General features: G+C 34.8%; 1 protein-coding gene across 2 annotated transcripts in view; it reads right to left on the bottom strand.

Moving 5' to 3' along the window:
• Window positions 1-23,597, bottom strand: part of IFT57 (intraflagellar transport 57) — a 59,862-nt gene extending 36,265 nt beyond the window's left edge. The window contains exons 1-5 of one of the 2 annotated variants that reach the window (XM_077118473.1): window positions 23,259-23,597; window positions 20,705-20,867; window positions 19,788-19,906; window positions 14,921-15,011; window positions 8,529-8,597 (exon numbers count right to left, since the gene is read on the bottom strand). In XM_077118473.1, the coding sequence (XP_076974588.1) occupies window positions 8,529-8,597; window positions 14,921-15,011; window positions 19,788-19,906; window positions 20,705-20,867; window positions 23,259-23,470 (654 nt within the window). In that variant the 5' untranslated portion in view covers window positions 23,471-23,597. The remainder of the gene's footprint in view (window positions 1-8,528; window positions 8,598-14,920; window positions 15,012-19,787; window positions 19,907-20,704; window positions 20,868-23,258) is intronic. The other variant, XM_077118472.1, reaches the window with a different exon arrangement.
• Window positions 23,598-24,601: the final 1,004 nt, after the last annotated feature.

Here is a 24,601-nt window from a genome sequence, read left to right as displayed (position 1 = left end):
ATTTTTAACTTTAATGAAGTCCCTTTTATCTATTTTTTCTTTTTTTTGCTCATGCTTTTTGATGTAAGAAGCTATTGCTTAAAACAAGGACATGAAGATATTTCTCTACATCTTCTAGGATATTTATGGTTTTTGTTCTTATATTTAGGTTTTTGATCCATTTTGAGTTAGTTTTCGTATAGTGTGTGAGATAGGGGTCCACCTATCTTTTGCATATGGATATCCAGTTTTCCCAGCACCATTTGTTGAAGGGACTATTCTTTCCCTGTTGAGTGGACTTCACAACCTTGTCAAAAATCAAGCACCTATATTTTTGTTCACCGCCACCCTGGTGGGTGTGAGGTGGTATCTTATTGCGTTTTTATTTGCATTTTTCTGATGGCTGGTGATGTTGGGCATCTTTTCATGTATTTATTTGCCACTTGCTTCTTTGGAGAAGTGTCTGTTCAGGTCCTTCGCCCAATATTTAATTGGGTTGTGATTTTGTTACTGGGTTGTAAGAGTTTTTAATATTTTAAGGATACAACTCCTTTGTTGGATGTGATTTGCAAATATTTTATCCTAATCTGTGGGTTGTCTTTTCATTTTCTTCAGGTGCAGTTTGAAGGATGAAAGTTTTAATTTTGATGAGGAAAAAAGAATCAATTGGCCATAGATGTAAGGGTTTATTTCTGAACTTTCAATTTGGTCCCATTAGTTTATATCTGCTCTTGTGCCAATACCACACTGTTTTGATTATTGTAACTTTGCAGTAATTTTAAAAATTCAGGAAGTGTGAGTTCTCTACATTCTTCTTCAAGATGGTTTTGGCTATTCAGGGCCTTTTATCTCTCCATATAATTTTTATGAGTGGCTTTTTCTTATATAAGAAGGCTGTTGAAATTTTCATTTGGATTATGTGGAATCTGTAAATTGCTTTGGGTGGAACAACACCTTAGCAATAATTAAACCAGTCCATGAACATAGGAATACCCTTCCATTTATTTAGGTATGCTTTGATTTCTTTCAGCAACATTCTGTGATTTTCATGTATAAGTCCTTTACATTTCATGTATAAGTCCTTTAGATTTATTCCTATATATTTGATTCTTTGGTTGCTATTTTCTTACTTTCTACTTTTACTGATGCATAGCAGTTTGTGTCTAATATATGAGGGAGGAATCCAGGTTACTTTTCTTCAAATGTATAGCCTATTATCCCATCACCATTTTATTGAGTTGTTCAGGTTTCCCCACTGACTTGCACTGCCTCATATGCTCATACACAATATAGTTCTACTATTTTTGAACTCTACTCTCAGTCTATTTCTGTGTTAGTATCATACTTTATTTTTAAAATACTTACAAAAATTACATAACCTCAGTAATTATGCATAAAGGGGTAGGTATTATGTTTATATCTGGGTGCTGATATCAGGGAAATTTTCATTTTTCTTTGTACTTTTTTGAGCTTTCACTTTTTAAAAACAAGGAACATAATTCATTTTTAAAAAGAATAAAGTTATTCTCAATAAGCAGATAGAAATGTAATTAACTTCCACAAACTAGCTGGTACAGGTGGCAAGTGTTTTAGGAGTTTGAATAACAGAAGAGAGATGCATTTTAATAAATTTGGTGACATTTAAGTTCAGCCTTTCACAGATACATGGATATCAAGAGGTAGTAAGGAGAGAAGCCAAGTGTTAATAGTAAAAAAACAACATATCCAAAATACTGAATATGAATGAATATGGCTTGTGAAAATCATAATGAAGAGAGAGAGTAGGGCCATAAAAAGGTGATGACTGGGGAAAAGATAGTTGAATAAACTGTGAAAGAACTTGAAAGCTAGCCTGAGGAATGAGAATTAGTCCTTTAAGCCAGAGGAGAGGCAAAGAGGATTTACAAGCAAGGTATAACAGCTTCATTTATTTATCTAAAAATATTTATCAAGTGCTTACTATGTACTAGGTACTATTAAAGCCCAGTAAGTGAATAAAATGACAAAAAGAGTCTCAAAAATTCATTCTAGTTATGTTTCATGATAATTTATCTAATGTTGGGTTATAGGATTAAAATGGGGCTTAGGTTATAAGAGAATTATGAGACAGAATTTGAGCTGAACCTTGAACATTTAAGAGTCAGGTAGAGAGAAAGTAGGAAGAATGAAAGGGGAAAAGATAAGCTTTCAACGTGTTTGAAGCCTACAAAAGGACCAACTTAACTGAAATACAGGTTTGTGGAAGAAAATAATGTTGGCTGTATACCGTTGTCAAATTCCTAAGGGCCTTCAAAGCCAGACCAAAAAAATTTACTGTTTTATAATCTATATAAATGTCCTGTAGATAGTGAAAAGCCATCAAAAGTTACAGAACTCAGAATAACCTGATAAAGTTATGCTTTGGTAAGACAATAGAGGACCAAGGCGAAAAGTATTTTGGGAAAGTATGGGGGTAAAATTGAAGGATGAGTGCCAGACACCATTTAGGACATTAGTGTTACATAATCCAGACAACAGATGAAGAGGACCTGGTCTTGAAAGACAGCTAGGTGGACGGACACAAGATATTTCAAAGGCAGTGTCCACAGGACTTAGTAACTAACTGGGTATCTTAGATAAAAGGGAATCATTAGTCAACAGAGACATCAAGAAGTCAGATATTCAAAGCACTAACACTGCCAGGGGTAGGGGAAGTTTTTGTTTTTTGTTTGAAAGAATATAAAGGACTGAAAAAAATGTATATATTTTGGGTACTCATCTAACATACTGAATTACAGAATAAATATCTGATATCAGTGTTGATCCAGGAAATAACCTATTCATTAAAAAACAGACAACTCTTCAGTGATGCCTGAACAAATCATTGATAATTGTCATCAGATTTCTTTAGTCATTTCTATAAAAGAGACCTGTCTGACAACAGATTTAGGCTAGTGGGTCTTCAATAATGATCCACGTGACAGATTATGAAAAATAAGGTCATGAATCACCAGGGCTTCCTAATTACATCCAAATGGAAGGTTCTTTATAACCGACATCCTACATAAACTTCTTACTCAAAAATACTCATGGCAATCCAGATGCTTATTTGTATTAAAGAACTGGGGCTCCTTTCTATTCCTGTATGGCACATAAGAATATTGTTAATGAGTTTCAGTCCCTAGGAAACTGAAAAATTATACAAAATAAGAAATATATCAAGAACCAACTCTATGCCAGCACCATGCTAGGTGCTGTTCACAAGTTGGGTTGTTGAAAACTTCTTTATGTCTCCATTTTACAGATAAGAAATCAGAGTGATGGAAAGGTTAATTAAATTACCATGGTTATTTGGCTAGTGATGTACAGTCAGGATTTTATCTAAGGCTGCTCTTTATGTCATAATACTTGCCTTGAACATATGAACCCAGATCTGGAAGGGACCTTGAAAAGTCCTTGTTTCCTACATCTTACAGACACATAATAAACCAGACAGATGGAAATTAGGGCCTCTCCTATTTCAAGTGTGGACTCAAAAGCTACTAAAAGATCAAGCAAAGCTTTGTCTTTTACACCCAGCAAGAAATGCTGTTTGAGCCTCCTCTGAGCAGTGAGAATAGCTTTTTTCTCTAACCCATATTTTCCGTTCACCTCTAGCTATAAAACTGGTAGGGGTGGTACAGATTAGTTAACAAAAAAATAAGGCATTAATTCACTCATAATGTGTTCCACCACATTCAAAGATGTGACGTTTTAATTATTTTCCATGAAATATCAACCGCAGACTTTTCTCACAACACAGGTAAGATACCTAATGCTCAAATGTTTCAGGAAAGAAGAAGAAATATTTTCCTCAGGTAGGAATCAGAACCAGTGTCATCTATGGGGCAAGCTCTGTTGTAATGTTTTTCCCCCATATTACTCAGAAAGGGCATTTTGTTCAGAAGATAAGTATAAATCATATAAGAAACTTAAAAAATTAAAAGTATTTAATATATATTAACCCAAAAATATACATCTTCTTTCCTCTTGATTACAACATTGCAAACTTGACACAATGACACTAACTAAAACTGAAATGGCATTTTTATTCTAAGCCCCTATTTTTACTTCCTTACAGCTTTTGCTTTTAAATTTAAAAAAATTCTCATTCTTGATACAATGATTTTTTTTTTGCTATATAATTAAAAACTGTGTTTAAACTTTTTGAGATACTTGGTTTTATGCTGTATTACTCAAGATTTGGTTTCTAAAACCTCAAAGTTAGCATTTCAAGGAAGAATGGTTCAATGGCATGTTTGAAAAAAATGTTTTGAAATGGAGTGATGGGCATTTAAAAATAGAATTCATAGAGCACACAGTGCCCTTCCATCTTTTTTCACTAGGGAAGAAGAATGACACATCTGCATTATGCTGCATTATGGTGCCATCATTCTGTTGAGTTTCCCAGTGGAGGAGCTATAAACACCACTCATAATTACGATGGAACTACCATGAACATGCATCAGTTCCCAATTGACACACTCAACTTAGAAATAAGAAAGACCAACACTTCTCCCTAATATTTTGCCACAAGAGCCTTCCTTTCCTGTTCCCTCTACCCCAATCTCTGAACATTCGAGGATACCTCAAATCATCATGGGCTTTATCCAATTGTCAGAGCTTTCATTCAGCACCAGTATTCTCTCCCATAGCTACTCTCAGGGTGGTTTTGACTAAATTTCAGATTTCAAGAATACTCAGGAATCAGAGGAACATAGAAAATGTGGAACTAGTCTTGAAGCCGAATATCCACCCATATATTTTTTTCCTCCTAAGAAAAACTATCCCAAAATTCAAATAAGTATCTTACAAATAAAATTTTGGAAGATGAAGTAATCTCTTATCAATTGCAAGAGTTCCTGAAAAGTATTGTTAAGCAAACAATAGTTGAGGTAACGGATTTGGGGGAGTCAGGGGGTGCGGAAACCACACAATAAGAATGGCTCTAAGTATATTTTAAAACCCTAGAGTAAATAAATGTTCTGAACAGCACCTGCTTCAGAAACAAAGCATTTTTATCAATATAAGCATTCAACATCTATAGGAAGAATGCTTCTCTTAAAACATCTTCAGTGTCCTGTTCCTGAAACACTACTGCTGAATCACAATATGCTTAGGCAGACATTTCAGAGTTTAGTCAATTAGCAGCCATTATTTCTTTACAAAATTTTCTAATTAGTGGTTACAACCTTCAAATACACAGTGGAACAGGAAGAGGGACCTCTCAGGTCCCCTTTCAAGGAAGGACTTGTGGCACATCCTAAAGGACTGTAGCCAGCTGACACCCTCCTGCAGTCAGCTCCTTCAAGGCCTGTCTCTCTTAAGAGAGCCATCTCATCTGCAGGGCAGCCTGCATCAAATGACTGAGCCAAGCAGGCAATACTTGCTCCAGAGCTCTCCACCAGGGTGGCCAAGGCTTTGTTAGGCCTGCATCACAGTTAGACTTCTCCCTCTGCAGAATCCTGCAATCTTTACCCTTCCTTTCCCAGGTGTCTATTTCTAATAAATATTTTGCACTCCAAACTGCTTCAGTATTTGCTTCCAGAGAATACAACCTGGGACATATGTCTTTTTCACTTGTATTCTCCCTTGCTTCATTTCACCACAAATCTCAGGAAAATGTGTGTGTACATCCATCTTCTTGAATTATCACGATACTTAAAAGGATGTTTTTCAGGGTTTAGCCTTCGTTTCATTTAATGAAAGAAAGGAATGCAGGCAATTTCTCCCTGCATTATCCTACATGTTACATGGAAGAGAAAACAATTATTGTTCTTTTCTTTATGAAGATTAACCTATACCTTGCCTATAAGAATACAAATATAAAATAGCATTCATTCATGTATGCATTCACTCAATATTATTGAGTGCCTTCTACATACCAGGCACAGGTGACAGCACAGTGAACAAAGCTCCTGCTCCAGAGGAGTTTACATTCTGGTGGTCGAGACAGACAGTGAGCAAACCAGAAATGAATATAATACAAAACAAGTGAGGGTCTGTGCAGAAAAAATACAGCCAGGTAGGGAGACAGACAATGATTAGATAAATATCATTATTTCAAAACCACAAGTGGGTAGGGATTGCTATAATCCATACATTGCTGGGCTTGAAGTCATGTATACATTTAGTATATTGATTTCCTATCTAGTATATACCATTCTTGGTCTAGGGAAGAATTCATCACATTCAGCTCTACTAAAATAATATTTTTTCTTCATTGTGAATCTACCTGCTGCATGAAATATAAAATCTTAAATCTATGTCACCAACCTATATAGCAATTCTATCTTGGGGAAAGAGCAGTCTGAGCCATCATAAGCTGCAGTCGGACACAGATGTTTCAGGCAGATGGCTTTAGTTGGCAATATTATAAGCTTGCCAGATTTTTTAAAATATGAAAGTGTTTTCTGCCTCATTAGTACTTGATGGCTGACCATTCACAAATACCTGGTTTTCAGATTTCTTCCTCTTGTGAAACTAAACCACATTTAGTCTTAGTTGTAGAGGCTAAACATATAATCTCCTTCAGAAGATCTAATACTTAGATGATTTATAAAGGCAGGGACAGGGGGAAAATATCCTTTCTCATGTAGCTTAAATGAAGTGACAAATTGAAATCAGGACGAATGGAACATAAGAATGTGTAATAGAAGCAAATTAAATGACTGTTCCTCTCCAATATCCAGAAATTGTTTTGTCCAGAGGGAATCCCAGGTAGCATTCACAGGCTTCTATTTATACTATCAATATAAGAACGAATAACACAAGTGACATTCTTCTTTCTGAGAATAACTGTGCATGCATCTCTACTTTTGTTTTTCTTTTCATACTTTAGGAACACCATGTCATCTCCATCATTACTGCACACATTACATGAACACAGTATAGTTGTTCAAGACAGGTATTGAACCATACTTACCTTGTTGAATGCTTGTTATGAGGTAGAGGGAAAAAAAAAAGCACCGGGCTTGGGACTGAGCAGACTGAATTCAAATTCAGGTACTATCATTTATAAGGTCTAAAAGATTAAATGGTCCCAAGGTTATAAATTTCAGCTTTGGTATTTGTATTTTTGGTATTTGTAAAATGTAACATCCACCCAAATACCTTACAAGTTTAACAGAAGTACTCTAAAAACAAAGTGATATGTAAATAAAAGATATTGTTAGAATTGAGGTTTACTTGTATAGATTTAACCTTTTTTTTTTTTTTTGACATGGGCAGGTACTGGGAATCGAACCTGGGTCTCTGGCATGGCCAGTGAGAATTCTGCCACTGAGCCACTGTTGCACTGTCCTAGATTTAAATTTTAATATATTATTCTGAAATAATTTTCAATCTATCAATCAAAAATAGATTCATTCACTTGAGAAGTATTTATTCATATCTTCTGTGCTACACTATGGAGAAGAAAAAAAGGAAAGTTATCCCGTTATCAAGAAGTTTACCACTCAGATTTGAGAGTGGAAATATGGGGGAGGATGTGGCTTTTGTTTTTTCTAATACTTAATAAGCACTTTCTTTGTGCCAGAAACAGTTCTAAGCGATTAATAAGTATTAAGTTTTATAACTTTCAAGACACTTAAGAAATAGTTAATATTTTTATTGTCAGTTACATAGATAAAGAAGCTGAGGCACAAAATGTTTGGAAGTTTGCCCAAAGTCAGACACCTAATAAATGGTAAAGTCAAGTCACAAACACAGGTATTGTAATCACAATGTTATATTACATCTCAAATTGGAGTGAAAACACAAACACATCATTAATAATGATAATAAAAAATAATAACTAACAACATCAAAGCAGGAAAATAATAAATGGGGAGATCATCTTTGGGTGGGGTAGTCAAAGCCTTTATGATATAAAACCCCAAAACTAGATCTAAACTTGTTTGTAGAATTCATTCAAGAAAAATCGAATAAAGGACAAATAAGAAAATTTTATTCCAGATATACTCTTTTGACCATTTAATAGGACTTTATTGAAATATATCATACATATTGCAAAAATGCAAAAATCCAATATGTACCTTTGAAATATCTCATTGAGTATGTACTATAATTCTATAGATTGGCTTTATTTCCTAATTAAAACATAGCAAAAAAGTGACTTAGAGCAATGTCTGACTAACCATATTTCAGTCCATTTTATTTCAAAGAATTACAAGCAATTTATGTACTATTCTATGTCAAGGCTATTCAATATTGGCCTAGTATAATAAAAAATAACTTGGAACAGAATAATTTATGTCTTCCCATAATAAAAATGCCATCAGGCAAATGAATCGTTTATAGTTTGCATGAGAAGTGTTCTGTTGATTTTCTATAACATGGACAAGAGACTGTCCCACTTGTCCCTATGAATCTTTACATTTACTTTAATGATGACATTTTATATATAGAAAAACAATTTTGAGAGCTACTTTCAAATGATAAACAAAACAATGACCAGTAATGGTTTTTCATTTTCTAGTAGTACATATGTATTGATTGCTTGTTGTCTTGTGTGTATTGAATGCACTTACCAAACGATAGGTCTGGGCCTTTAAAACATTGAGATCAATGAAGTTTTCTTCATTGTCTGTTTCTTCTTCCTTAAAAAAGAAAGAAAAGAAAGGCATTTTAAAGTTATTTATAAAAAAGTACAATCTGAAAAGTGTATTCTCAGATTCCACATGTACAATATATGAAGCTTGATAAAAAGACTAACACAGGAAAGGGTATTTAAAAACCTAATGAAAGAATGTCCTAAAGTAGAGCCTAGTATTATTAGTAGCTCATATATGTTTTGAAGTTTTTGATGGTGTCATTTAAATAGAATCTTTTTTGCAGTTGAAGAAATAAAAAAAAAAAAGGATGGGAGGGCAGATGGGAAAAGAGACATTGTTGTAAAACTAGAGATAAATAAACATAACAACAAGAGTGGGAAACAGCACCAAGTTGTATATATGAAAGAGAAAGATAGTGGAAGAAGAGGAAATTTTGAGAAAGATGACTGAAATGAATAAAAACAAGAGGTTGACACACACAGAATATTTTCACCTGTTATAGGGACCAATAATATTGAGTATTTTTAATATCTCATCTTTTCTATGCTCAAGCTTGATAAGTTAATAGTCATCAGAACCCCTTGACCCCTAAATCTATCCAAAAGGATAGCTCAGGTAGATTCTAAGCTGGTCCTGAACCCCAGACCAGTTGTTGGGGGATGGGGAGAATTGGCCCTTTGAGAGGTAACCTTCTCCCTAATATACAGTAAATTTGGAGTCTGAGCTGGTTCCATGAGCATGTAGGCAAAACATGAGTTCCCCTTTCTCTTCAAATGTCTGTGCGGCAGCAAGTGACATAGTGGGAAAACCAAGTTTAACAATATCCCAAGCTCAAGAACACAGGAATAGATCCAATGGAGCTTGGTCCCAAGACATATCACCTTGGAAAGAAAACAAACCAACAATGTGTGCTGGTTGGTAGGCACTTCTATATGTAGAGCTGTACAAATGCTTCAGTGGTAGATTTCAAAGACAATCCTTATCTTCAAGAATTTAGAAGCATATACGGTTCCTAAAGTATGATTCTGAAAACAGCTTCAGCATCACCTTGGAACTTGTTAGAATGCAAATTTTAAGGTTCCTTTCCATACATACTCAGAAAATCTGAGGATAGGACCACTAAGGTACGTGATGAGAAAATAAGCCTTGAAGAACTGGAAAAATTAGTAAAATATGAAATAATATAAATGCAGATTCTATATACTCAAGTGAAGCTTACTTTTTTTCAGGCATGAGGAAGTAGAGCATGGAATTACAGATAAAACCAACCTAACTGCTAATGTCTTTTTTTAAAAAAATATGTTCATTAAGAAATCTTTACACACATACAGTCCACCCATAGTAAACAATCAATGGCTCACAATATCATATAGTTGTGTATTTGTCACCATCATTTTTAGAACATTTGCCTCACTCCAGAAAAAGAAATAAAAAGAAAAAAGAAAAAAACTCGTACATTCCATACCCCTTATCCTTTCCTCTTACTGACCACTAATTTTTCAATCTACTCAATTTTTTACCCTTTATCTCCCCTATTATTTATTTTTTAACCATATTTTTTTTACTCATCTGTCCATACCCTGGATTAAAGGAGCATCAGACATAAGGTTTTCATAATCATACAGTCACATTGTAAAAGCTATATAGTTATACAATCATCTTCAAGAATCAAGGCTACTGGAATACAGTTCAACTGTTTCAGGTACTTCCCTCTAGCCACTCCAGTATACCATAAACTAAAATATAATGCATAAGATTAACCTCCAGGATAACCTCTCAACTCTGTTTGAAATCTCTCAGCCACTGAAACTTTATTTTGTTTCATTTCTTTCTTCCCCATTTTGGTCAAGAAGGCTTTCTCAATACCATGATGCCAGGTCACAGCTCATCCTAGGAGTCCTGTCCCATGTTACCAGGAAGATTTACACCCCTAGGAGTCATGTCCATGTAGAGGGAAGGGCAATGAGTTCACCTGCCAAGTTGGCTTAGAGAAAGAGGCCACATCTAAGTAACAAAAGAGGTTCTCTGAGGGTGACTCTTAGGCATAATTATAAGTAGGCTTAGCTTCTTCTTTGCAGGAATAAGTCTCATAGGGGTGATCCCAAAGATCGAGCACTCAGCCTATTGAATTGGTTGTTCCTACTGCTTACAAGAATATCAGGAATTCCCCAGATAGGGATGTTTAATATTTTCTCCTTTTTCCTCAGTCCCCCAAGGGGACTTAGCAAAATTTTTTTTTTATTCTCTGCCCAAATTACTCTGGGATATCAGGGCATCACATTAACCTATACAAATCAACAAGATCTCACATCCTATTCAAGAGTCAATGTAATTATGGTGTACAACCAAACTGACCACATGAGTTAAATTAGATAATATGCTATCCAAATTATAAATTTTGTACCAAATAAACATCTCTCCCTTTGGTCTCACACAGAAGTTGTAGTTTTAAAATATGGAACATATTATCCTTTATTCTATATTCTGATTTATCTTAATCCTCTCCAGATCAGCTTCATTCATATCTCTAGTTGAAGTCTGACCACTTTTTCAACGATTTTTTAACATCTGCTGTATGGGGTAATGCTGACTTTCATAGCTTCAATGCTCTAACTCAGTCTCAGATGTCCCATAAATACCCAAAGTTTCAGAGAATGGTCAAGTTATACACAAATAGCTCAGTATCTCAGAATTTAGAAATCACAGTTACAACTGCTAAATATATGTGACTGCTATAAGAGCTTATAACCTAAGAGCCTTTACAATAGGCCCCAAACCGATAACCCATGCTCTTGACCTCAATTCTCTATATTTGGATATTATAGTTAGTCCACATAAGTGAGACATGATAATATTTGTCACTGTTTCTGCCATTTCATTCAGCATACTGTCGTTAAAGTACAATCACTTAGTTGCTTACGTCTTAAAGCATAAGCATAGATGCATACCCTCAAAACACAGTACAAGAAGGCATGTAAATTCTGTATTTGTATTAATGATGTTCTATTTGACAACCAGAGTAAATGATTGAAATGACAATTTTATACTTTTACAATAACCTGATCAGTCTGATTACATAAGTGATCAATGAATACTTACTGAATTATATTGAAAGGGATACAAATAGGTAAAAAGCTTTAATAATAGACACTAGAAAAAGAATTTAATAAATATTAAGAGAATATTTAAAAGAAATTAGAATATAAAGAATTAAAAAAAAGTTTTAAAGTAAATTAGAAGGATTCTAATCTCAATACAGAAGGCACTCAAAACGACTTTCACCATTTCTTTGCCTACTATGCACTCTCTTAATTCTTTTAATGACAGTTACTAAGGATGACTACATATAGCAGGTGAGAATATTCTGTATCATGACCAACATTCTTTTACTTCTTTTCTTAACAGCTATCAACATGTTCTATGTTGACTTGGCTAGTGTAAAACTGAAGAATTCTAGTTTCTAGAGCAGAATGTTACTATATCAGACATGATCTTTACCATCCTTGAGACACCCCACAAACTCTGGCAACAAAATCAGTATTCCACCATTCAAAGGCATTTTTTAAGTAGCCTGCGGCAATACCTAGTTCTCCTTAGCAGCAGGAATTGGAAATGTAAGAGAGCAGGACCCCTGAGAATAACTGAAGACATACAATAAAAGTAAGGAAGGAAAGAGAATAATTAAGAGACAGAAGGGAAGGAACAGCCTCAGAGGCAGTCCATTTGTGGAAGGCCTTCAGTTTGGTCTTAGTTACCTCACAGTTGGGAAGAAATGAGCTAGGAGACTGCTTTTTAGTATAGCTTCTCTAAATTACACATCCAATAATGCTGCTTTTCACTCTAAAGGCTTCCCCGGGGGGTGGGGTGGAGGAAATAATTAGCAGAAGTTATTCAATGTGCTGACAGATGGATTTTATGATCAAATATTTAACAAATACCTACCATGGCACCAGGCACTACACAATAAAGCAGAGATACAACAATGAGCAAAACTAGGCCTGGTTTCTGCCCTCGCAGAGTTTTCCTTTTGATTAGCAGATTTTTGTATTCCCCTGCTGCCAGCTACTTTTTAGTTATATTTATCTTTGAAAATAATCTGATGCAGTAAGACATGTTAATAGTAAAGACAATTGGATGAAGGAGATACCTGAATAGAATGAAAGAGATGAACAATTGGAAATGTGTGGACTTAATTTTTCTGAGCTTAAGTGAAAAGTTCTGATATATTACACAGAGAATAAAGTCTAAATGCCTTAAAAATACTGTGAATGATCTTAACATGGTCTCTCTTCCCAGCTAATCTTAAACCACCCTCTTTCTCATGCAGCAGCTCAATGGCCTGTAATGGCATAAAAGAAATTATATTTGGTGTCTCATCATTTTGCCTACTCATAAATTCATCTTTTCAGTGACCACCCCAGCTAGCCCTGCCCTAGGTATAAGTGCAACTGGTAAGGCATGCACCTCCACATGGTGTGGGTGATAAGAGCTGCCCCAGCTTCTCCAAGTGGCCGTTGCCATTTCTGCCCTTCACACGATTTACTAGCAGGGCCCATAATTTCATATTTACTAACAAGATATATATCTCCCTAAGGCTTGGATGATAAGAGCTGCCCTCAGCTTCTCCAAATGGCCTTGCTCTTTCTCCTTTTCATGCTGTGTAGTTTAAAACTGATAATTTCCAGATCCATGGGAAAGCTATACCTTTCCCCTCGGGTTCCATGGGCGTTCCCCAGAGCCTGGGTTAGGTATGCCCTAGAACCCCCACTGCCCTGATGCTCCCTATCCCTCCCTCCAGGGCCTTTGATATAACAAAGCTGTTGTCTCACACATTCTCAGCTGGCTGGCTATGTGGGTTTGCAACTCATCACCCAAAGAACTTCCATATAACATCCAAAATATAACCTTAGTTCCTTAATCATGTTAAACTCCTTCCTGCCTCTGAGCTTTTGCACATGCTATAGTGGCAGGTTCTCATCCACTGCCTACTATGGATCAGTTATTTGATAAATGCATGCAGAATAAACCAATATATAATTTTGATTTTTAAAATTGATCCCACTAAAAAAGGATATCTTGTAAATTGATTAATTCAACAATGGTCTTTTTTCCTTTTGTGAAATGCTAGCATAGAGTCATGTTTTCCATTTAAAAAAATTTAAAAATATTTATATGGCTAATGATAAACAAGTTAAAAGCTTTAAAAATACAAGGAAATGCAGAAAAGAAAAAATAAGCTATAATTGTTCTATCCATATAACTACTGTCAACACATTGATGTTATTTTTTGACATACTTTACATAGTTAAGTTTATGATGATATAAAATTTATAATACTTTTCTGAGTTATTTTTAGAGAATAAAGTATAGAATAAGCACGAATTAAATATCATTCCCATGTCACTAACATTTCTTTGTAACAATTTTTAATGGCTACATACTATATTCTACATTTGGCTATTGTCAAACTAATTTAACCATACCCATATTTTTATTTTCAGCATCTGCAATTAAACTAATGTCACTATATTTTTAAAACACATATTAGCTTAACATATTGTTTTAATGGAAGTATAGAAATCAATACTATTTACTGACTTTAAAAATCACCTGAAAATTCTGATTTGTTAATGAGAGTAGAATACAATAGAGATAAAGTTGTTCTTTTCCTGCATTTGTTTCAAACCACATGTATCCTTCCAGAGGTAAACTAAAACACTGGGTTCAATCCATTTCCAGTCCTGCGAAAGAATAATCTTGAGAAAAAGTTATCTAATCGCTATTATTTTATTAGTTTAATTTGTTGTAGAGACTTGATCATTTAGCTTTACATTATAGATAAGATATTAAGCATGGTTAGAAAGGGCTGCATGCTGCCAAACAACTTAAAAAATGTTTGTTATTTAAAGCATTTTTATGTAGTAAAAGTACTAAAGGTACTACACTTAGGTAGTACTCATCCTAATTTTAGAAGTATAAAGGAGTTCTTGAGAAATAAAATGGCATTTTTATAATGAAGCAGAATGCCTTAATCCTAAATTCTATCGTTCCGTTCCAAATTCTTTGTTACTCCTTACCTACTTACGATTATGAATGGCTGTTAATAAAATATTGACTCATAAAATTCGTAGCATACTATTTCCTGTCTACAGCTAAAGAACCTCAACTAAAATTCATACCTGAATCATTCGAGAATATGAGCATTAACTTAACTAAAGGTCTAAACAATTGATATTTGGTACAATATTTAAGAACTTTTCTCAAAAGCCACGAAATAAAATATATTCCAGAAAATAGAGGCCTGAAGGAATTAAAAGAGGTTGGAACCCAAAGATGAAAATGAATAGAAAGGTCAGTAACACACATACCACAAATTCTTCGTCCATTTTATTTAATGTTAATTCTGCATCATCTTCTGGAACAGTTTCTTCTTCTAATTCTTCCACTGGGTATGTTGGCCTAAAATAATAAGGCTTAACATGAAATGCAAGTTAAAAATATATTTTAGTAGGATAAAAACGTATAATATGAATATTAAGAATACCTTCGTCTAAACCAGATCTTACTTTTTTTTGCTCCTGCTGCCTTCCCTATACCACTATTAAATGCTTCATGTATTCTTCCCCAAATTTTCTCAGTAAAAAGCCAAACATTTATCTCCAAATTTTAAAAACAAGTAAAAAACAGGGGCCCTGAATAACCAAAAGCATCCTTAAGAAGAAGAGTAAAGTTGGAGGACTTACACTTCACAATTTTAAAACTTATTACAAAGTTACAATGATCAATACAGTATGTCACCAGCACAGAGACAGACTTATATGCCAATGGAATCAAATAGAATCCAGAAATAGACGCTATCTATGACCAAATGATTTTTGACAAGGGTGCCAAGTCCACCTCAATGAGGGTAGAATAGTCCCTTCAACAAATAGTGTGGGAAAACCAGATATCCACATGCAAAAGAATGAAGGTGGACGTCCTATCTCACACAATATACAGAAATCAACTAAACATGGATCAAAGAACTACATATAAGAACCAGGACTACAAAATCCTAGATGAAAATGCAGTGACTTGATCAAAATTTAAAACTTTTGTGCAAAAGACTTCATCATGAAAGTAAAAAAACAACCTACAGAATGGGAGAAACTATTTGGAAACCACATATCCAATAAGGAAATAATATCTAGAATTTAAAATAAATCCTACAATTCAACCAAAAAGAAAAACCCATAAACAACCTAATTAAAATATAGGCAAAAGACTTGAACAGACATTTCTCCAAAGAAGATGCACACATGGTCAAAAGCAGACGAAAAGATGTCCAACATCATTAGCCATTAGTGAAATGAAAATCAAAACCACAACGAGATTCCATTTCATACCCACTAGAATGGCTACTATTATAAAAAAAGGGAAAATTACAAGTGTTGGAGAGGATGTGGAGAAATAGGAATACTCATTCACTTTGGTGGGAATGTAAAATGTTACAGTGTGAAAAACAGTTTGGCAGTATCTCATAAAGTTAAATGTAGAGTTACCATATTTCCTGGCAATCCCACTTTTGGGTAATACCCAGAAGAATTGAAAGCAGGATAGATACTTGCACACTAATGTTCTTAGCAGCATTATCTACAACTGCCAAAAGATGGAAGTAACCCAATTGTCTGTCAACTGATGAATGGATAAACAAAACATGAATTATACATAGGACGGAACATTATTCATGTGTAAAAAGGAATGAAATCCTGATGCACATGACAACATGGATGAACCTTGAAGACATTATGTTAAGTGAAATAAGCCAGACACAAAAGTACAAATATTGTACAACCTCACTGATATGAAATGATTAGAATGAGAGTCACAGAGTCAGAAACTAGAATACAGGTTACTAGGAGCCAGAGTCAGGGTAGGAAATGGGCAATTATAAGTTGACTGGTACAGAATTTCAGTTTGGGCCGATAGTAGCACAACACTGTGAATGTAATAAGCACCACTGAATTAAATATCTGAATGTGATTAAAAGTGGAAATTTTAGGTGATATATGTTACTAGAGTAATTAAAACAACCACTACCACCACCACGAGGACTGTACAACACAATGAACCCTAATATAAACTATGGACCACAGTTAATAATAAAATAATAATAAGACTCTCATTAGTTGTAACAAAGGTACCATATACTGCAAAATGTTCATAATGGGGGCAGGAATATGGAAACTGTATTTTCTGCATGATTTTTCTGTGAGCCTAAAACTTCTCTAATTAAAAAAATGCAAGTTTACACAAATGGGATCATGCATAGAGTTATCCAATTTATTTTCCTCTCTAACCAATATACCACATCTCAGTACATATACATTGCAGTAAGTAGAATTATATACTCCAAGAAAAAACATTTTCTTCATCTTAATCCTATTCCTGTGAATGTGAACCCATTGTAAATAGTACCTTTTGAAGATATTATTCTTAATTAAGGTGTGTACAACTAAATTAGAATGGGTCTTAATCCTTATTAAAAAAAAAGCCGTGGGAAGCTAGAAGTTAGTGGAAACCAGAAGAGAAAGGAGAGGAAAACACTATGAGATAGGACCACTGAATGGGACCTCAAGGATTGTCAGCCTTCTAGAACACTACTGACCTTGGAAGGAGGTAAGCTTTCCAGCTTCCAAAACTGTGAGACAATAATGGTTGCTTATGCCAATCCATTGTGTGGTATTTATCATAGCAGTTAAGAAAACTAAGCCATACATATTTCTCATATTTTTTTTAAACATACCTGCATTGTTTTACAGTGCATAGAAGCACCATACTCAGCTTAATTGGCACTAATCAAACATTCAGGTTGTTTCTAGTTTTTCCTAGACAATGTTGTAAAGATCATCTTTATATGCTTACCTTTATCATTTAAAATAAACTGATGCAAATGAAAGAGTTGAGTCAACAGCTTTGTCCATTTTATTGTTTTGCTAAATATCATCAAAATTGTCTTCCAAAATGTTGTCCTACTTTACATTCCCAAGAACAATGATGGACAGTGACTCCTTTTTAATACTTCACCAATATAGAGTATAAACTTTAATTTTTGCCAATCAAAGTGAAAACATCTCATTATTTTAATTTACATTTCTTTCATATGAAAGTAGATGAACATATTTTCAAATTTTAATTGGTTTTCTGTGTCTTTTTTAGTGAATTGACCATTTATGTTCTTTGCTCTTTGACTTCTTGTATATTAAAGAAATTAAGCCGTTATCTAAACAGAGTTAAAAACATTTTACACACTGTTATCTATTTTAATATTTATATATCAGTTATCATTTATTATAATCTTGTCTGTCCAAGACTGTTAAAATTCTTAGATAAACCTAACAATCTTTATTTGCTTTAACCCTCACCTTGATACCATATATAATAAGATTTTCCCTTATAGCACACACCACTCTGATATTTTAGCATATCTATAGCTTCCTTCATATTTTTGATCAATCTAAAATTTATTTTGATATAGGTAATAAGGACTCCAGATTTATTCTTATTTTCAATATCTAATTAGTGATCCCAACATTAAGTATTGAAAATCAATTATTTCTCCACTGAGATTAACAATATGTATTTTGCACATTATAATACCCAAATACATTGGGGTTTATTTCCCACATTATAATACCCAAATATATTGGGGTTTATATAAACTTAGTGTAAAACATCTTTATCTCAATCAGTTTAAAAAAATACAAAAATCAACATTTAACATTAAGGAAGGAAAATACTATGAACCAAGTCAAGCTGATAAATTTCCTAATTTATTGTTAATTAGAGTTGGATAATATTTCAAAAGTTATGCTCTTCTAGAATCTATTCTGTCATATTAAAGTATATAAAAAACTTCCATAAATAGGTAACTTCTATGTAATTTATATTTTCTGATATCTTGACTAATGTTTATTACTTTTCAATGTTTTGCCCTCTTTTTCTCCTTGATGTATATATAGGCTTCATAAATTAACCAAGTTACTATACAACACCAAGAAATAAAATGTGCTTAGGAACAAAAGAAATGTAAAACTGAGCAGTGGTTGAGATACAAATAGCTTTTGTTGAATTTAAGAATATGTTGGACTATAGACATAATAATATGAAAAAGAGAGAAACACATCTTAAAATTATCTTTCCTTGAAATCTTATAAATACTCTGGATCATGTAGTCATTCTTTATATTGCACTAAATGTTTGGGTTGAAGCATATGAAATTGCCATTTTTTAGTTCAAAAATAATTGATACCAGTAATGCCATAAGGTTCAACTTGATGATAACCTAGGTCAATGAAGTTCTAACGTAGGTATTAATAAGAAGTTGTTGTTCACCTGAACGAATGTAATTGAGAATATATTAAAATATTAACAAGGACCTTTCTACAGAAATTAATTCTAATCTACAAGTTACTGCTTGCTCATTTTACCTGTATAATGTGTTCCACATTCTCTAACCTGACGATAATCTCTACCGTCAAAGGACCAAATTCATGTATTTTCAAATTATAATCTATATAAATTGATAATCTAGGATATTTTATTTCCTCATCCATGTGTCTCACATTTACTAAGCAACTGTGATACACCAAGCACTCTGCTAATTGCCATATAGTACATATGAAGACTTTATTATTTCTAGCAAGAAAGCCAGGCCTACAAATTATTTTAATACCAAGATAAATACAATATTATAGAAACATTAACAGAGCACTATCAGACCAGAGAAAGAAGTAATGAACAACATCTAGGAGAGTGTCAGATGGCTACTTCAGTATTATTCTTGCCCAGTCATTGTAAGCAAAGGGGAAAATCCCATTTAAAACACTATATCCATTTCCATTTTTCCCTTAAATCTGCAGCTATCCATTACCCCCATGTATATACTATGCCTATATGTCTAAATAAATACATACACAAGACTTTTTTAAATGTTCCTAAATTGACAAGGGTATACAGTTACAGTTAAATCTTTGATAAGTATACATTTGAACAAGGAAGGAGCACAATAATATACATCGCCAGAACTGGTTTTGAAGACACGGGATATTTCAATTTTGTCTTTGACTTTTCTTAATCACCTGAGGGCATTTTCAATTTAGAACAGTCAAGAGGAAATCACTTTCAATTCAAGTAAAAAGTTCTGAACACTTAGAAGAAGACGCTATTACTATAAGTAGGCTGGGTAGTGTTTACCTTTTCCAGGTGAAACCAATATATTTTAATGTTTCTTCTGCTAAACAGTCAAGAACATAGCATACATGTTCTCCATAACCTGACTTTAATTTTGAAGGAGGAAAATCTGCAGTTCTTCCCTGAAATACAAAAGATAAACAGGGTATTATTTTTATTATATTCTAAATGCCAAAACATTTTAAGCAAAGAACAGCTGAAGAGATACATCCCTTACCATTTTTCAAATATGATTTAAACTGTAATTACATTGTATCTTAAAAATCCACCTATTTGTTCCTTTATTTTTAATCTACAGATAAATTTAAAAACTAAGGAAACAGACATTTTATTGTCAAAGTATCAAATTAAAAGGCAATAACCTCCTGCCTGGCAGAATAAATCACTGATCCTCTTGGGCTGAAAAAAATCAGTGAAACTATTCACTTGGTATCACATCATTAAACAACCACATGAAGGGCAGAGTGATTCACTTGTCAAAAATGAGTAACATATGAGACAAAAATATCTCACTGCCTGTCCTCAGGAAAGTCAGAAATGAAAAGCACAACTTTTATTATGGTCTAGTAAATCACAGTTCTCTTTTAAAATACAGTGTTTCAGCTTCCTAGCTGTTTTTTGTTTTTTTTTTAATTTCTTAAAGGAAGAACTAAGCACCCATTAATTTACTTTAAGACATTTCAAAACTAAGAAAAAACATTATTTTGGGCAATAATGAGTGTATACTGAACAATTTTTAGAAGTGGTATAAAATGAATATCAAGCATTCTGAGAAGGTTTTATCTGAAAGTAAATTAAGATGTAGCTACATATATTCAGAGAGAATTCATCGAAGCATCTAGCATTTATATTGTGGAATCACCAATATTAAAGTTCATAACTTGAGAACGTGCAGAAAGAAAAGAGTTGTTTACACTTACAAATGATCGAAGCTCAGATAATATGTTAGATATTGTTGCATTAGGGTCATCATATTCTTGAGGCTGCTCAAAGGGATGTCCTGCTTTGTTAATCAACCAAGCAGCAAGAGTGCAAAACATGTAGAACTGTTCACCAGGGTTGGTAGGCAGGGCAAAATAGTGTCTGTTTCAAAACAAGGGGGTTGGGGAGAGAAGTAGCATATGAAATAATGCAAACAAGTCTGTGGTACCTAAAGACGCTCAGTCCAAATCTGCCAAAGGACCCTTTCCATTTTTCAAATGGCCTTAAAATCAAAAGACACTAATATTTCACCCCTTAAAGTTTCCAGTAATCCACAGCACTCACATTAAAACTTTTAACAAATAGGATTAGGGCAATTACTACTGTACATAAAATATTACCTCAAAGACCTTATATCTAGAAAATGTAGTGTATGTGGAAGTTTTGCCAAAATCATTTAAGCTGTTAGAAATAATAAGAGAGTGCCTCCTGAAAATGGTAATCTGGAAACAGGAAACTCAGAGTTATTAAAAACACATTAATGACCACTCACAATAAATTTTTACTTTTTAACATGCCATTAATATCTTTGCATGAATCCAGAACTTCTGGGAATGGAGCCCAGTATGAGTCTATTTTAAAAGCTCCCAAGATGGTTCTATGGTATACCGAGGATTTAAAAAACCAGAGTAACACATCTCCATTCTAACAAATATTGTTAACTTTTGTTAAATCATCTAGCCTACTAAAAAAATTCTTATGAGGATCAGTATGATTTATACCTAAACATGTTAAGAATAAAACTTGCAAGCAATAGCATTCAAGTCAGTCTGAACAAAGATCTTATCCTGCTTTTTTCACTTAAAGGTATTACTATTATGTTTATGTTGTATTAATAGCTATTCTCACCATTTGTCATAAGAATTAATGGTTTATTTCTTCATGTTTCCCAAACTTTCTCCTGCAGGATAAATAAATGTTCTTGAAAATAACAAAAAGCTGAGAAAGAAGGAAAGGCCCTGCAGCCCTTTCAGATATAGGCTCAGGACCCTTTCAAAGCACCCACTTACCAATAACTCATCTTTTCCTTTTCAGCCGATTACCCCTCCAGGACAGTAGAAACTGATATACCAACAAAGAGGAAGGATAGTGGTTCTCAAATCTTGAAGTACATAAGAATCACCAAAAAGGCTTTTAAAAACACAAAATGCTAACACCTATTTCTGATACTGTAGATTGGGGAATGGGCCTGAGAAATTGCATTTCCAGTGAGTTTCTAAGTGATGCTGATGCTACTGGTCTGGTGACCACACTTTTAGAACCACTGAGCCAGCATATCTTCATTTGTATTCATGACTCAAAGTATCTTGCTGAACTCCTGAGGAAAGAGTACAGAGCTTGATATCAACAGAACCTTGAGGTCATTTTCATTTAGTTTGAAAAATATATTGGGAAAAAGGTAACGAATTTTTATTAACATAGAAAATGTAAGTTGTCTATATTATCCTGATCAATTCATGCTAACTCCTCATCTAACAGGTTCTATCATGGATCAAGCAATACTACTTTTTCCTCCTCCAATTTTTCTGACATTATGGATTGATTTAGCAATATGGACAGTTTACATAAGTCTACATAGTATGCTATTAAATTATTAGAAAAGAGCAGAGGAATGAAATTAAAACTTCGAGGAAAATTACTTTAACCTAGTTACAAACTTTAAAAGAAAATGCTCAGTCTTCTTAATCTAAATTGCCTCTTATACAAAATAAACAAATGTAGTCCCTATAAAACTCATTTGACTATAGCTGGACTATGTTAATTGGAGGAGAAAGTGCTGCTATCCATTACTCTCAAGCAAGAAATGGTACTATCATCAAGGAAAGATAAACTTTTCCCCAGTAGGAACAAGGGCAGAACCTTAGGTTCTACCAGGAGACAATTTCAATATTTTGTCATTTCTTTCTGCTTCCCACTTCTTAGTTTCTGAGAGTACCTTTATTGCAAAGGCAGAAGAAGTTCTTTTAAACCATAGCAATTAGTCAACAAGTTTACATATAAAGTACTCAGCAAGTCTGAGGTACCTGCAGTTGCCAGTTGTATGGAAAGGTCCTCGCAGAGGAAATTAAAAGACTAGAAATAGAGCTAAATAACAGTGCTCCTTCCTGAGGATAAGATTACGGATGACTTTAGTATTTTTCTGCACAATTTTGTGTTTTTCTAAGCTTTCTACAATGGGTATTTTTATTACTTTTATAATCAGAAAATACAGTCTGTGTTTTGTGACAAGTGTACATTTTAGAGAATAGGCTAGCTGTCTTCTAGTCCCTCTGACATTCCAAAACTTGTTTCCTCTCTCTACAAAAATACCAAGTCTGAACTCTGTGGGCTCCACAACAGTGTCGCTGAGTTTGGGGTAAGCTGCCCTTCCCCGACTAGGAAGATGGAGGAAAGTGCTTTCTAACCCGTGCTCGGCGTTCCCCAGTAGGACGCGGGAAGGCATCTCCCCCAGGATCAGCTAGGACCCAGGCGCTCAGGGACGAGTGGACCCACCTGGACGGGGGCTTCAGGTTGTTCTTCCGGAGGAGCTCCTCCTCATAGTGGAGCAGCTTCAGCTTCTCCACTAGGTCCTCCATCACTACGAACATGTGGTAGGCCGCGCCGGGCCCCCGCTCCACGACCATTTCTCCAGCCCCTTCGCTGCGGGTCCGAGACACTGTATCCTCCAAACCTGTCGGTGTGACGACTGCAGCGGCCGCAGCCATCGCAGAGCAGACAGAAGGACGCCGGCGGGGCCTCCAGCCCACAGACCTCCCGGGCCTCCACCGCCTGCGCTGCCACAACCAAAACACCCGCGACCCGTTACCAGGCGACCCGCCGGGCAACCCGTCACCAAGGAAACTAGGCTCCGCCTCTTTCCTGGGCCCTCTGTTTCCCTTCTAAATTCCCTCCAATCACAGAGGGCCTCCGAATGACGTCACCGTGAACCCCGCCCCTCACCTTGCGGAGGATGTGGCTGGGAGGCTGGCCCGCCCTTCTTGGAGGCGTGGCTTCCGCTCCCGGCTTCAGCCTGCTCAGCCTCCAGCAGCCGCTTAAAAGCAAAGGAGGGGGATGCTAGCAATCTGCTTAGCTTCTCTCGCTGGACGGGGTTGCAGGGTTGGTGTATGGATCTGTTGGTAGCTAAGTTAAAAACATTGAAGGGAAATGAAGACATGCAGTAGTGAAGGCTACGCTAATCCACTGAAACCTAGTTTTTTCTTCTTAAAATTGAAAATTTTCAGTTATAAAGATAGTCAATAGCGTGGATTTTACTTTACCTCAGAAACTACAACAAGGAGTTTTTGTTTGTTGTAACCTAATCTTTTCTCCCTCTCGTTGGTAGTGCTTTACTTATTTAACACTATATTATAAAGCGTGAAGAATTCCAATTCCTTTCTCTTGTTCAGTGCTAGGAAAGGGATTGGTTGGGGAACAGGTAGGGAAGTAGAAACTGAAAAGCAAAAAGGAGGCCCCTCAGGCAGGATTTGCTCCATTTCAAAAAAGAACATTTAGCTCCTATCTTGCTCCTTAATGTATTTCAAACCCGTCTCACATAGTATAAAGTTCTGGGAAGCCCTGTTAAAACGAACAAAATGAAGGAGACAATTAGCTTGAAAGGAATTCCAAACGCCTGAGTGTGCTTAAAGACCAGGTGTTATTCAATAATGTATTTTGCTGCTATTGTCTTAGAAAATGCAAAAAGGGGACATCACTGACCACAGCTGTGGCCCAGATCTACGGTTCTCAAGACTGTGAATCAAGCAGCTTTCCTAACAACTGCGTAAGAGGGAGGTAGCTGGGAGAAGAAAAATTAAGACAAATGCTCAAATATATGTTTTGTCTTTAATGTGATTTTT

This window comes from Tamandua tetradactyla, chromosome 10, assembly GCF_023851605.1.
Source record: "Tamandua tetradactyla isolate mTamTet1 chromosome 10, mTamTet1.pri, whole genome shotgun sequence".
Classification (NCBI taxonomy): domain Eukaryota; kingdom Metazoa; phylum Chordata; class Mammalia; order Pilosa; family Myrmecophagidae; genus Tamandua; species Tamandua tetradactyla.
The sequence above is the reverse complement of the archived record's forward strand: the minus strand, read 5'-3'. Positions and strand labels throughout refer to the sequence as shown.